The sequence below is a fragment of the Mugil cephalus genome, chromosome 5, assembly GCF_022458985.1.
Source record: "Mugil cephalus isolate CIBA_MC_2020 chromosome 5, CIBA_Mcephalus_1.1, whole genome shotgun sequence".
Classification (NCBI taxonomy): domain Eukaryota; kingdom Metazoa; phylum Chordata; class Actinopteri; order Mugiliformes; family Mugilidae; genus Mugil; species Mugil cephalus.
The window spans coordinates 24,113,962-24,125,659 of NC_061774.1; the positions used below are offsets into that span (position 1 = coordinate 24,113,962).

Consider the following 11,698-nt stretch of genomic DNA (forward strand, 5'->3'; position numbering starts at 1 on the left):
CACTTTACAAATTCATGCTGTGGACCAGATTAGACCTTCTGGTGGTCCTCTTTTGTCTTATATTCAACTTTCTATCACATTTGATTAGTAATGCAACTCTCTGACACACTCTCACACACACATGTACTGATGCCAGTAAGTTAATCCTTTGTAGACTTTTATTTTGTGGTTGGTTTACATGCAGAAGGTGGTGAGTCTGTCAGCGCCACTAGGACGGTGACAAACTCACTTTAGTTTGGGAGCTACATGCACCCCAAGTTGATCTGAAGTGGACCTAGACCAGTAACATAACAGCATAATAGATTATTATGCAGATTATTATGCAGCATTTATTTTAGTGCAAATAAGAACAAGTTAATTAGAATAATGTGTATATTGAATAAATTATGTACACTTTGGGCTCATTGCTGTCAAGTCTGGTCCACTTCTCTTTTTAAAACAGTGGATGAATTAAGAATAACAGATATTTTTCATTGAAAAATGTAATTAACCCTTTGTAGACTTTTATTTTGTAGTTTGTTTACATGCAAAGGCGGAAGCGGAAGTGACGTCGGCTCCTATTTGCCCACTAGCGATCGGATCTCGATCAGATCCGTGACTCTAACCATGTTTTAATATCATGAGCGACATGTCACTGGGTACAATCACCACTCAGTAGTCGCTGATGCGTAAAGCGAACCCTGCAGCGGACATTTAAAGCCTGTCGTTTTGTTGTTTTTATATTTCCGGCTACATCACCAAGGCCTCCCTGCGATGCTAAGCTAACTGGCTAAGATGTGGCTGAGGCTCTTCTTCCTGCTCCTCTATTTCATCGTGTTGTTTACGCTGGCAAGGATTTTTGAGGCGGTGGTTTGGTATGAGACCGGTACGTTCGCCACGCAGCTCGTGGACCCAGTGACACTGAGCTACAAGAAGTTAAAAACCATCCTGAAATGTCGAGGACTGGGATACTCCGGGCTGGCCGAGAAGAACGATGTCAGTGAGCTGGTGGAGAAATCAGGTAAAGGTTGGGTGACATTGTGCCAATTGAGCCGCACATGTAGTGACTTGAACTTGTGTTTATTATTGTGTCTGTGCAATGTCTGTACATATGTCACCTTTTGTGTTTTTAGTGCTATTAGCGATGGTCGTATCGATCAAGAAATATCGATACTTCACGTCAAAATATCGATACCAAGTCCGCTTTCAGATGAAATATTAATACTTTTATGAATCTATAATCAATTCTAAAAAAAGTTTAAAGTGTTAGACAGAGGGAGGGAGCGCTGGGAAATGCCCCCACACCTGGAGATAGTCTTCTATGATGGAAGCCCTTAAATTCAGAGAGACAGGCAACATCCAGGTAAATAATAAAAATACATCACAGGAATAAACACGTAGATCATGTCAACATTTCTTAAGAAAAATATATATATGGGAAATGATAGACCATGTAGAATGTGACCTTTGTTGTCATGTTATTGATGCAGGCAAGCATACAGAGATAAACATATCACTTCCAACAACACAACATCGAACCAATGAGCACACACAAAAAGTCAAACAAACAAGAAAAGAAAACAAGAAAACAAGACAGGACAAAATTAAGAATGTAAAAAAAATATATAGGATCCCTTCAAAATTCAAGAAATCAAACTGACAACAGCCTCCAGTTAGAAAAACCAAGAAAAACGTGTGAAGGGCACGTCAATAACTCTCTATAGTCCCAGTTTACTGCAGAAAAAAACTATGCACAATTATTTGCACCTTTTCTAAAAGAAATTGTCTTCAGAGATTCTAATGTCGAGGCTGGTGCTTGATTGAGCCATGCAGTTGTATTTATTATCTGGAGGCAGTTCTCATCCAAATGCCCCAATAAAATGTTTAAAGGTGTAAATTTAAGACGGATATTCAGTGACCTTAGGCGGTTTTGGATTGTGGTCCAGAAACTTGCAACATAAGGACAATAAAAAAATACAGAATCGACATAATGATGACTCTACAACATTAAACACACGCAACGTGTTTAATGTTGTAGAGTCATCATTATGTTGATTCTGTATTTTTTTTTATTGTTTTTTAACAGTAGTAATTCTATAAAAAAGTGAATAATAATTATTAATTCAGTTTCGTTTGAGAGTTTTTTTGTTTTTTGCTCAGATTTTCAGTTGACTTGTCGATTTTCACATATTGTGTTTAATTGCTCTGATTAAAGAGACGTCTGATGTTTGGCAGCTCGTTTAATTGTTATACAGAGGTACAAAAATCATAATTACATTCACAGATGTTCATTGTAAAATTTCATTTTCGTATACACCAGTACACGCCTAAAAGTACCGATATCAGAATCGGCCTTGGTATTACTTGGTATCGCACATCTCTACTGTCTTGTCTTCTGTGTTGGTGAGCTGGAGACAACTCAGTGGATGATAAAGTTTTATTCTTTTGAATTGGAGGTTGTCAGTCATCCAGGTCGTGGTGTGTCCAGACAGTTTAAGTTTAAAAAAGCCCCTTTTTGTTGTTGTTGTAGCGACAAAAGCAATGAATGATTAGGTATCATGATTGGCTCTAAAATTTGACAGAGCTATGACAATCCAACCTTATTGGGCCCTGATGATCCATTTTAGCTGACAACACTAGAAAAAATGCAAAATATATAACATCTGCTAGTCTTCTGTAAATACTACATTTCAAGTAATTTAATAGGATACATTGTACAGTGTACATAGTAAACTACTGTGGTTTATTATATAGAATTAAAGTTTTAACAACTTTACACTACAATATATGCAATACACTGTTAATGACCAAAAAATACTTGACATAACACAAACTAATAGCTTATTCTTGGGCCTCTGTCGGGGGACACTGTTGCTCTGCAGGCCTTTATAACTATAACACAGACTAAATGTGCATGGAGGTAAAAGCAACCGATGCAGATAGAATACATACAGATATACAACTCGTATTAAAGCTGAGCTCATATTTGTGTCTTGTAGATACTTTAAAATGGTCTATTATTGGTTAATAAAATGAGCTGCGGTGCCTTCAGGTGTTTTCGGAAGTCTGTAAGCAGAATAAAATTTCGTCTTGAGCAAGTGAATGTGAAAACAAACTCTTCACTCCATAGTAACTTATACAAATAGGTACATTAGAATAAATAAATGCATGGACTGGATGTGATTAATAAGTATTAAACCTTACCCAACCTGCTGGGTTTCAACATTAAATGAATTGTCAGCAAGATAAAGTGATAAGTCCAATTCATGGGATAATATGTATTCAAAATTATATGGATCCAAAGCCCATTTTCAAATGAATTGTTTCTTGCCCCCTCAGGAGAGTTGACCCAGGGGGAGCTGTACTCGGCCATCAAGAAGGAGAAGGAGCAGAGGGAGGCGGGAGATTCCAGTACCACACATTTCAATGGGGAGACACACTTCTATGAGTTAGTGGAGGACACTAAAGATGGCATCTGGCTGGTTCAGGTAAAGAAAAAATTCATCTAGACCCACACTAACATATGTTGAAAACCACATCACCTGACTTTAAACAACCAGGCACGTCGTCTCTACTGTGGCATAATAACAACATGCCAAGCCCAAGAATCTCCTCACCTTCATTTGTCAGTCAAAAATATTACTTTAAAGCGCCCTGTATGTGTGGAGCTCTGTGTGCAGGCAGCATGCAAACTGTCGGAGATAGGAAACAGATCGGGAGAAGAAGACAAAGGAAGCTGTGTTGAGGGGCTGCCGTGGTGATGGAAGACCGTGTAACAGACACCAACACGACGCAACACAAAGCCTTATCTTGCGGGATCGTTTGTCAACTGTAAAAAACGCAAAAACCACAAGCTCCTGCCGCGCTAATGCTTAACTGACGAGGAATTTTGTTAGACCACACACAGCAGCTGAGCCAGTCGACTCGTACCCACCTCTGTTTGTGGTTCAGTCTGAATAAGCTGATGAAAACCGAAGCATCTCACCACACAGTCGATGAGCGGAGGCTGCTAACGACTGTTACCACACGCTAAATGATGATAGCTGTGCTTGCAAACTTTCAACCAGGATTCCTGCGCTTCCAGATGTTCCAGGATAAACACCGTTGGCTTGAATGAATGAATAGATCGTGGGAGGTGATTGAGAAAGCTTTAGCGTTTCCAGCTGCTTCTCCATCTCCACAATTTCTGAATTGATTGTTTTGGATCAATGGAGATGGAAAACGTGGAGGAAAGGTCACAGAGAGATACAAACATTTGTTTGACTAGATGTCTTGGGCGAAATTTCGGCAAAAGTTTCAGTCGCCATTGTTGAAAGTGAAGCAGGAAGTAGAAACAAAAATGAACAGGACTGGAATTCGACTGGGAAAAAAAAGACACTGCGCCAACTAGTGTTTGGGTGGTGTTGTTACACAATGAGCCAGACAGACAAGCGCACAAGTAGAAATTTCTCTAACCAGCGTAGTTTACAGTGTCCAGGTGCTGCAGTACTATGAAAGTGCCTTAAGGGGGCGCTTGTTTAACCACAACTACCACAGATGTGCATGGTTGAATATGCGTCAGATCCAGTTTATTGCAAAGATGAAAGGAGATGGGACTGACAAGACACTGAGCCTTTAATTTTAACTGCAGACATTGTGTGTTCGACTTAAATTAGTGTAATGTTCTGTCCAATTGATTGTACATCCACCAATTTACTGGGTGATTAATAATAATAATGACAATAATAATACATTTTATTGGTATTGCACCTTACATTTCTCAAAGTGGTACAGAGCAACAAAAACGTCAATAAACAGTTAAAAGAAGAGCATGTAAATTGCAAACAGCAATGCCACAAACAAACAAACAGTTTGCAGACAACATCACAGTGGTTAGTTTGATCTCATGCAGCCATAGTTGAGATGTGTCTTCCTCCTGGGAAACTTTGATGTAGGACATGATTGATGTCTCTTTGTATGCACAAATGTAGGTCATTGCCCAGGACCAGGAAGCGTTGCTCAGCCAGTCAAACTGGGGGAAGATGGTACAGAAAGTGTCTCAGTTTGGGATCAGAACTGGAACCTTTAACTGCTCCAATGACTCCAGGTAGGAAGCTGCAACTCCACACACTTGTTGTCATCCCTGTACAACAGGTCAGTTCATGTGTGCTACAACAAAAGATGCTGAAGAACATGAGTCAACCTGTCTGAAGCATAGACTGTATATAAATATGGACAACGCCTCCCCACTTACTTGTGGTGGCAAAACTGATGCTATTTTTCCTGGGGATTTTAGTGTTATAGTTTTAGCCCCGCCAAGTAACACGGAGGGGGTGGAGCTTATGACCTGTTCTGTAGCCAGACACCAGGGGGAGCTCTACTTACTTTGGCTTCACTTTAGAGGAAGATGTTCTCCATCTTTATTTACAGCCTGTGGTCCATGAAGTAGAGTCAAATTACATAATAACATCTGTAATAAAAAAAAAATAAAATAAAGTGTCAAGTCACTTTATTTATATAGCACATTTAAAAACAACAGAAGTGCTTTCCAGTCAGTCTGCCTCTGTAAACCTCAATAATACAGAAGAACAGTAAAGCACGGTAAAATACAATAACAATGAAACCACAATAAAATAATAAAACAAAAGTACAATAAAATACATCAGGAGAACAATAAAAATGAGTTTTGAGTGGACCAGCCAGAACTAGGAATAGGGCCACCTCAGACCGAACTAAAAACAAGAGAAAAAAGGTTATTGTTTGCAGTATATAATTATGAGAGTTCTCACAATTTGTTTCTTATATAAAAATGATCATCAACACAAGGAAACTTTAACCTCCTGAGACCCTGCGTCCTCATATGGGGACATTAAGTTTTAGGTTTTTATTCTGTTTCATTTAAACCCGTTGTCCTCGTTAGTGGACACTTTATTCTGCCATCTAGTGGTAGCAAAGGGTCAATAGACTAGTCGGTAAAAAGATAATTGCAGGCATTTCATACAATTGATTCTATAATGGACAAGTAACAGAGTCCCATCAAATTCTAAAACGTATTTATTGTTGGTTATTAACGTATTAACACGCAAATTTAACAAATTGTAATAAATAGGAACAATGTCACTTATTAGCAAGTACTCATTTGAGGACATTGGGAGTTCATTGTTCACATTTCTGGTTTTCTGGTTTTGCACAGCCACGTTCAGGTATTAAAATTTTATATATATATTTTTTTGATACACATTAGTAACGTTATTATAACATAAATAATGGAATAATCCCAGTGTCCACATATGAGGACATATGATGCATATGAGAGTTTTTGTATTTCTTAGGGCCTTACTGATCCGAAATACCTCGGAGAAATTTAAAAAAAACGTAGCAAACAAAAGCTCGGGTCTCAGGAGGTTAAAGAAAATAAAGAGGGAGGAAATATCTCCAACATAAACAATGTCCCTTTTACCAAACATTCATTCATTCTTTCCTGTTTTACGGGAAAAAAAAAAGGTGTAGACCGAAGCCAAAGATTATTTTGCTTATTTATCTGAACCGTGTTGCGTTGTTCCTCATTCTTTTTCTACAAGAGAAGAAAAAATTAAATAAATAAAATGAAACAAAGACTTTGTTCACCTCAACTGGTTCACATAACAAACTGTAATATAAGTTCTCCACAGACATGATCAGAATATTTATTCACTTCTTTCGTGTCTTTCTAATATTATGATTTTTAATGATTTCTTGTATACACCCATTGTTTTTACTTATTCATTGTCACATTCAGTTACATAAAAGTGTAATGTGTGTGTCTCCTCTCCACTAGGTCCTGTATTAAACGAGGCTGGCAGCGCTCCACCCTCATCATGGCCGTCCCCCAGACCTCCGCATCGAAGGGCAAAGTCATGCTGAAAGAATACAACGGCCTCCACGGCCAAACCGAACACATCTTCCGCTGGATGACCTCGCACGTGGCCCACCGGATCAAAACCCTGCGGCGCTCCGAGCAGCTGATGGAGGAGTGGCGTTCGGACCCGGCTCACCCGGTGAAGATGTTCCTGTTCGCTCGACTGTCGCAGCCGCCGGCCTTCTTCTCCTCGCTGTCCGTCAAGTTCACCGGCAGGATCGAGTTCATCTTCGTGGACATTCGCCGCTGGGACAACCACACCAGCCTGGCGGAGATCGGCGTGACGCAGAGCCCGGCGTACATCCTCAAGATGCCCGAGGGCATTTATCGCTACGGCAACAGGTGATTGAACACGGAGAGGATTTTATAGTTTATTTTTTTTTGATCAAATTTTGGCTTTTAATTTTGAAGCATATGCACGTCGCATATACAAAAAATTGAGCGCTAAATTTGCATTTCTTCATTGTAATAAAAAGCCAGCCAGATGTTTGTCACAGCACCTGCAAAGCATTTTTTAAGAAACTTAATGTTTAAATTCATGCAACAACTGCACAAATGTGTTAATGATAGGTGTGGTTATTGGCAAGGACTTCACGATACGATACGTATCACGATACTTGAGCCACGATACGATATAATATTGCAATATTATGATATTGCGATGTACTGCAATATTCTAAATGGTTCCCTGAGACATTTTAAATGCAGCTTAAACTGACTTTTTCTTTTTCTTTTAAAATCGATATTGTATCGTAAGAAAAAAATATCACGATATATATTGCCATATCGATATTTTTCCCCACCCCTAGTGAATGGTATCATAATGTTACTTACTATACCTCCAGTCTGAAGGTGCACTGATGGAGTTGGTAGCTGATTTTTTATTTGTTATATTTTCTGTGTTGTGTCTTGTCTTGTTTATTTATGGACTTGACTCGGGAATAAACTTTCATTCATTCATTCTGTGTCTCTTCTCCCTCTCACCTGTTTGCAGTACAGGGGAGTTCCTGTCTCTTGCTGCTATGGACACTTTCCTGCGTTCGGTTCAGCCGGAGGTCAATGATGTGTTTGTCCTCAGCCTGGTCCTTATCAACCTGCTGGCCTGGATGGACCTCTTCATTACACAGGTCACTTTCTCCATTATCATGCTGAATTCAGTCAGTGGCTGTACTTTAATGCAGTTTCTACATACTCAAAGGAAATGTTATTCTTGTATTTCGTGTTTTTTTTATATATAATTAACATGTGTTATCTCTCACGGACAGGGAGCCACAGTAAAACGATTTGTAGTTCTGATCCGAACACTTGGAACCTACAACTCCGTACTGTTGGTGTCCTGGCTTCCTATCCTGGTAGGCAAACGTCTGCACGTCTCACTTTCATTATTTATACCTCCTTCATTTATATTCTTTTTTTGGATTCATCCATGAAGCTGAAGCCATTTTTAGTTGAGGAGTTTTTTGACTAACTATATATTAAACATTTACACCTGCACCCTGTCCCCTCTTTAACTTTCTTTTTTTTTTTTTTTTTTTTTTTAACTTTATTTTTGTTGTTTTTTTAAGTACAAGCAGAAAAATATCAAACAGAACCAGAAAACACCTTAAAATACGTGGATAAAATACACGGAGCTCCATACAGAACATATTTTATGTGTCCTTTTGCTTGATCCGCATTGACACAAATAAATATACTTTAAAATCTCCTCCACTTCTTCACAATCTGTCTGAATCCAAACTCTTTAGAGGTGGTTTTGTGACCATTTTCAGCCCAAATGAGCAACAACGACTCTTTTTCTGAGCTCTTCAGAATGTTTCTTTTGTCTGTGCCATCATACACTACACACAAACATGACTTGTGAAGAACAGACTGAGATTAATCACTGATTTTTATTTTTATTTTTTTATTTATTTTAAAAAAACAGGGGACACTGAGTGACGCACGAGTCTCATCACATACAGTACAAACACTTCTGAACAGAATGTCTCTAATTTGGCCTTAAGTTTAACTTGTCAGACGTTCAAAGATATGTAGTACTGGGTCATTGTCCTGAAAAAACAAATATCTGAGCGTAATGTTCTTGTTTCATTGTTTTTGTGTCTTTTTCTCCTGAGAGGACACCTGCTGATGTTTTCATTTTATTCTTATGGTGTTAAGTTATAGATATGATGGAAGGAAAATGGAAAAATCATGTAGAAAAACAGAGTTTAAAGTAATTTAAAAAAAAAAAGAAATAAGAAAAGGCCTTTAATTTAACGAGCTGGAGACCTTTTACTTTTTCAAACCTACTTGAGTGCATGAACCTGGAATTTTTATGTGTCTTTCTGCAGGATTTTTCCACTTTCCTTCAGCCGTTAGTTCCCTTTCCAGTGCAACATCTGGCCATTTTTCTTTTTTTTCTATCAGGGTTCCTCTCATGCTACAAGCAAGTGTGCACGATACATTGGAAGTTAATAATGATGATACGGAAAGTAGAACTGATGATCTCTGATCTCTGATTGCTCTCTCCTTCCAGGCTCTCCTCCAGCTTCCTTATCTGGACGCCCTGTACGGCTACAGCCTGAAGCTGCTCCGTTACGCCGACACCACCACGTTGGCGAGCCTCGTCCGAGCGGACTGGACCTTCTACTCGTCCCACCCGGCCCTCTTCCTGTCCACCTACCTGGCCCACGGCCTGCTGGTCGACTACTTCGAGAAGAAGCGCCGCTGCGGCGCCAGGAGCCAGGAGGACAGCACCACCAACCTGGAGTGGCTGGCCAGCCTGTGGGACTGGTACACATCCTATTTGCTCCACCCGATCGCGTCACTACAGCAGTTCCCGTCTGACCACTCGGACTGGGAGGACGACCCCACCTTCTTGTTCGAGCGCCTGGCCTTCCCCGACCTCTGGCTTCGCCCGTTAGTAAACATGGACTACATTAAAGCACTACCGACCTGGAAGCTCAGAGTTGCTCGGCACGGGGTAAAGGTGGACGAAGAGACGGACGGCTCGCATTTAGACTGTAAGAAACAGAGCGTCGGTCCCAGCAGAACTCCGTGCAGTCACACACATTCACCCGCATGCAGCAACACGGACCCCGGCAGCAGTTGTCAATGTTCTGCTGCTGCTGCTGCTGCTGCTGAGTTACCCTCCTGTTGTTGTCACGGCAACAGAAGCCCACCATCACCACCACCACCACCACCAGCCGAAACGGCGCCGGAGAGCGGCCGCCCCGGACCCGGAGACGCCTCCGGCCACTGCGACTGGGCGGCGTGGCCCCACGACATGCTGAGGTGCTCGGAGTGCGTGGTGTGCCTGGAGAATTTCGCGGGCGAGGAGCTGCTCATGGGTCTGCCCTGCGGACACGCCTTCCACCAGCAGTGCATCGTGGTGTGGCTGGCGGCGGGCAGGCACTGCTGCCCGGTGTGCCGCTGGCCGAGCTACAAGAAGAAGCCGAGCGCGCACAGCGGCTCCGCCGAAAAAAACGCGACGCCGCAATACTGATTGGGTAGGTTCCGACGGTCTCCACTCAAGCTCGCTGGGCAGTTTAGTCTGTGCCTTACCATTTTAAAAACTAGCTTGGAGTGAAGTTGGGACTTGGGGAAGAATGAAGAAGACAACGTTGCCAGTAGGTGTGGTTCGTGTAGCTATAAGCTTTTCTAATGAAGGAAATGATCGTGAGAGGTGAAACTATGAACGCTAAGTCTCAATGGTTCCTGCATAGTGTGGATTCACACCGTAACCGTAGGTATAGTCGCATTAAACTGCAATAAAAAACATATATATATATATATATATTTCGTTTGTTTGTTTAGTTTTGCTGTGTTTATCTACCAGCACTCTAATTCTTTCCATGACAGTAAGATTTCTTTCACGTCATACGGGACTTAACTTATCGAGCTTAACTGCGTCAAAAAGAAAAACAACAAAAAAACAACAACTATTGTATAAAAACACACAATGTTACACTATATACTTAACCCTGTCTCAAGACCTGACTGCAAATCCTAAAAAAAAAAAGGTCTTGCTGTATGTGTTTGCATTTTAATGTGCATTTTGTTAAGGATTTGGAGGAAAACCGAGTAGATGTGTGTCTCTTGATCCCTGCCGGGGGGGGAGTGGGGTGGGAGGGGATGGGATGGGGAGGGGGGTCGACGTAGAAAAGATGTATCGAGTCTGCACAGAAAATAAAGATTCAAATGAATGAATGTGACGTGGGAGTGAAGCTGATGTACTCTTCGTTATTCGTGTGTTTACCTCCGATATTAGTAGGGATTGTGCGGTTAGTGTGTTTCTTCCTCTGACTCAGTACAAATTGCAACACTAAAGCATTAAAGTGGAGGATAAATTGTCGTTCTTCATCTGTTGTACAGTAAAATATATATATATTCTGCATCATCCTGGTTGCACATCTTTACACAGTTTGTTTTTAATGTTTGTTAATTATGTCACAATAAACTAATTGATCCAGATGCACATTTTCCAAAGGTTTAACACTGATGAGGCATAACATTATGACCACCTTCCTGATATTGTGCAGGTCCCACCAAAGCAGTCGTGACTCATCAGAGAACGAGCACGGGCCTTATGATGGAGTCTGCCATAACATTATGACCACTGACGGGTAAAATGTAAATAACTTTTAAACTATCTTGTGACAATTCAGTGTTATCTTCCGGGATTCATTTGTGTGGATGTTATTTAGACATGTTACACCCACCTAGACCAGACCAGACAAGACACCCCCACAGCAAATGATCTTCTGGCAGGATGCAGCCTGGCAAAAACACACACACACACACAAAACGCTTTAGGAACAACTCAAATAAACACGAAAAACAGCACAAGGTGTTGATCTAGCT

At 40.8% G+C, this 11,698-nt stretch overlaps 1 protein-coding gene across 1 annotated transcript; it reads left to right on the top strand.

The window, feature by feature from the left end:
- The first annotated feature begins 541 nt into the window (after positions 1-541).
- rnf103 (ring finger protein 103) lies at positions 542-11,308 on the top strand. Its single transcript, XM_047584932.1, has 7 exons — positions 542-1,000; positions 3,319-3,467; positions 4,950-5,065; positions 6,776-7,198; positions 7,851-7,983; positions 8,122-8,208; positions 9,372-11,308. The coding sequence occupies exons 1-7, from the start codon at positions 775-777 to the stop codon at positions 10,338-10,340; spliced, it is 2,103 nt and encodes a 700-aa protein (XP_047440888.1). The 5' UTR covers positions 542-774; the 3' UTR covers positions 10,341-11,308.
- The last annotated feature ends 390 nt before the right edge of the window (positions 11,309-11,698 follow it).

What these genes read in the sequence shown, in the direction of transcription:
- rnf103 (XM_047584932.1), top strand. Translation starts at nt 775, where the DNA reads ATGTGGCTGAGGCTCTTCTTCCTGCTCCTCTATTTCATCGTGTTGTTT. An exon ending in AACTGCTCCAATGACTCCAG is followed by an intron (nt 5,066 to 6,775) that starts GTAGGAAGCTGC and finishes CCTCTCCACTAG; the next exon opens with GTCCTGTATTAAACGAGGCT. An exon ending in TGTCCTGGCTTCCTATCCTG is followed by an intron (nt 8,209 to 9,371) that starts GTAGGCAAACGT and finishes CTCTCCTTCCAG; the next exon opens with GCTCTCCTCCAGCTTCCTTA.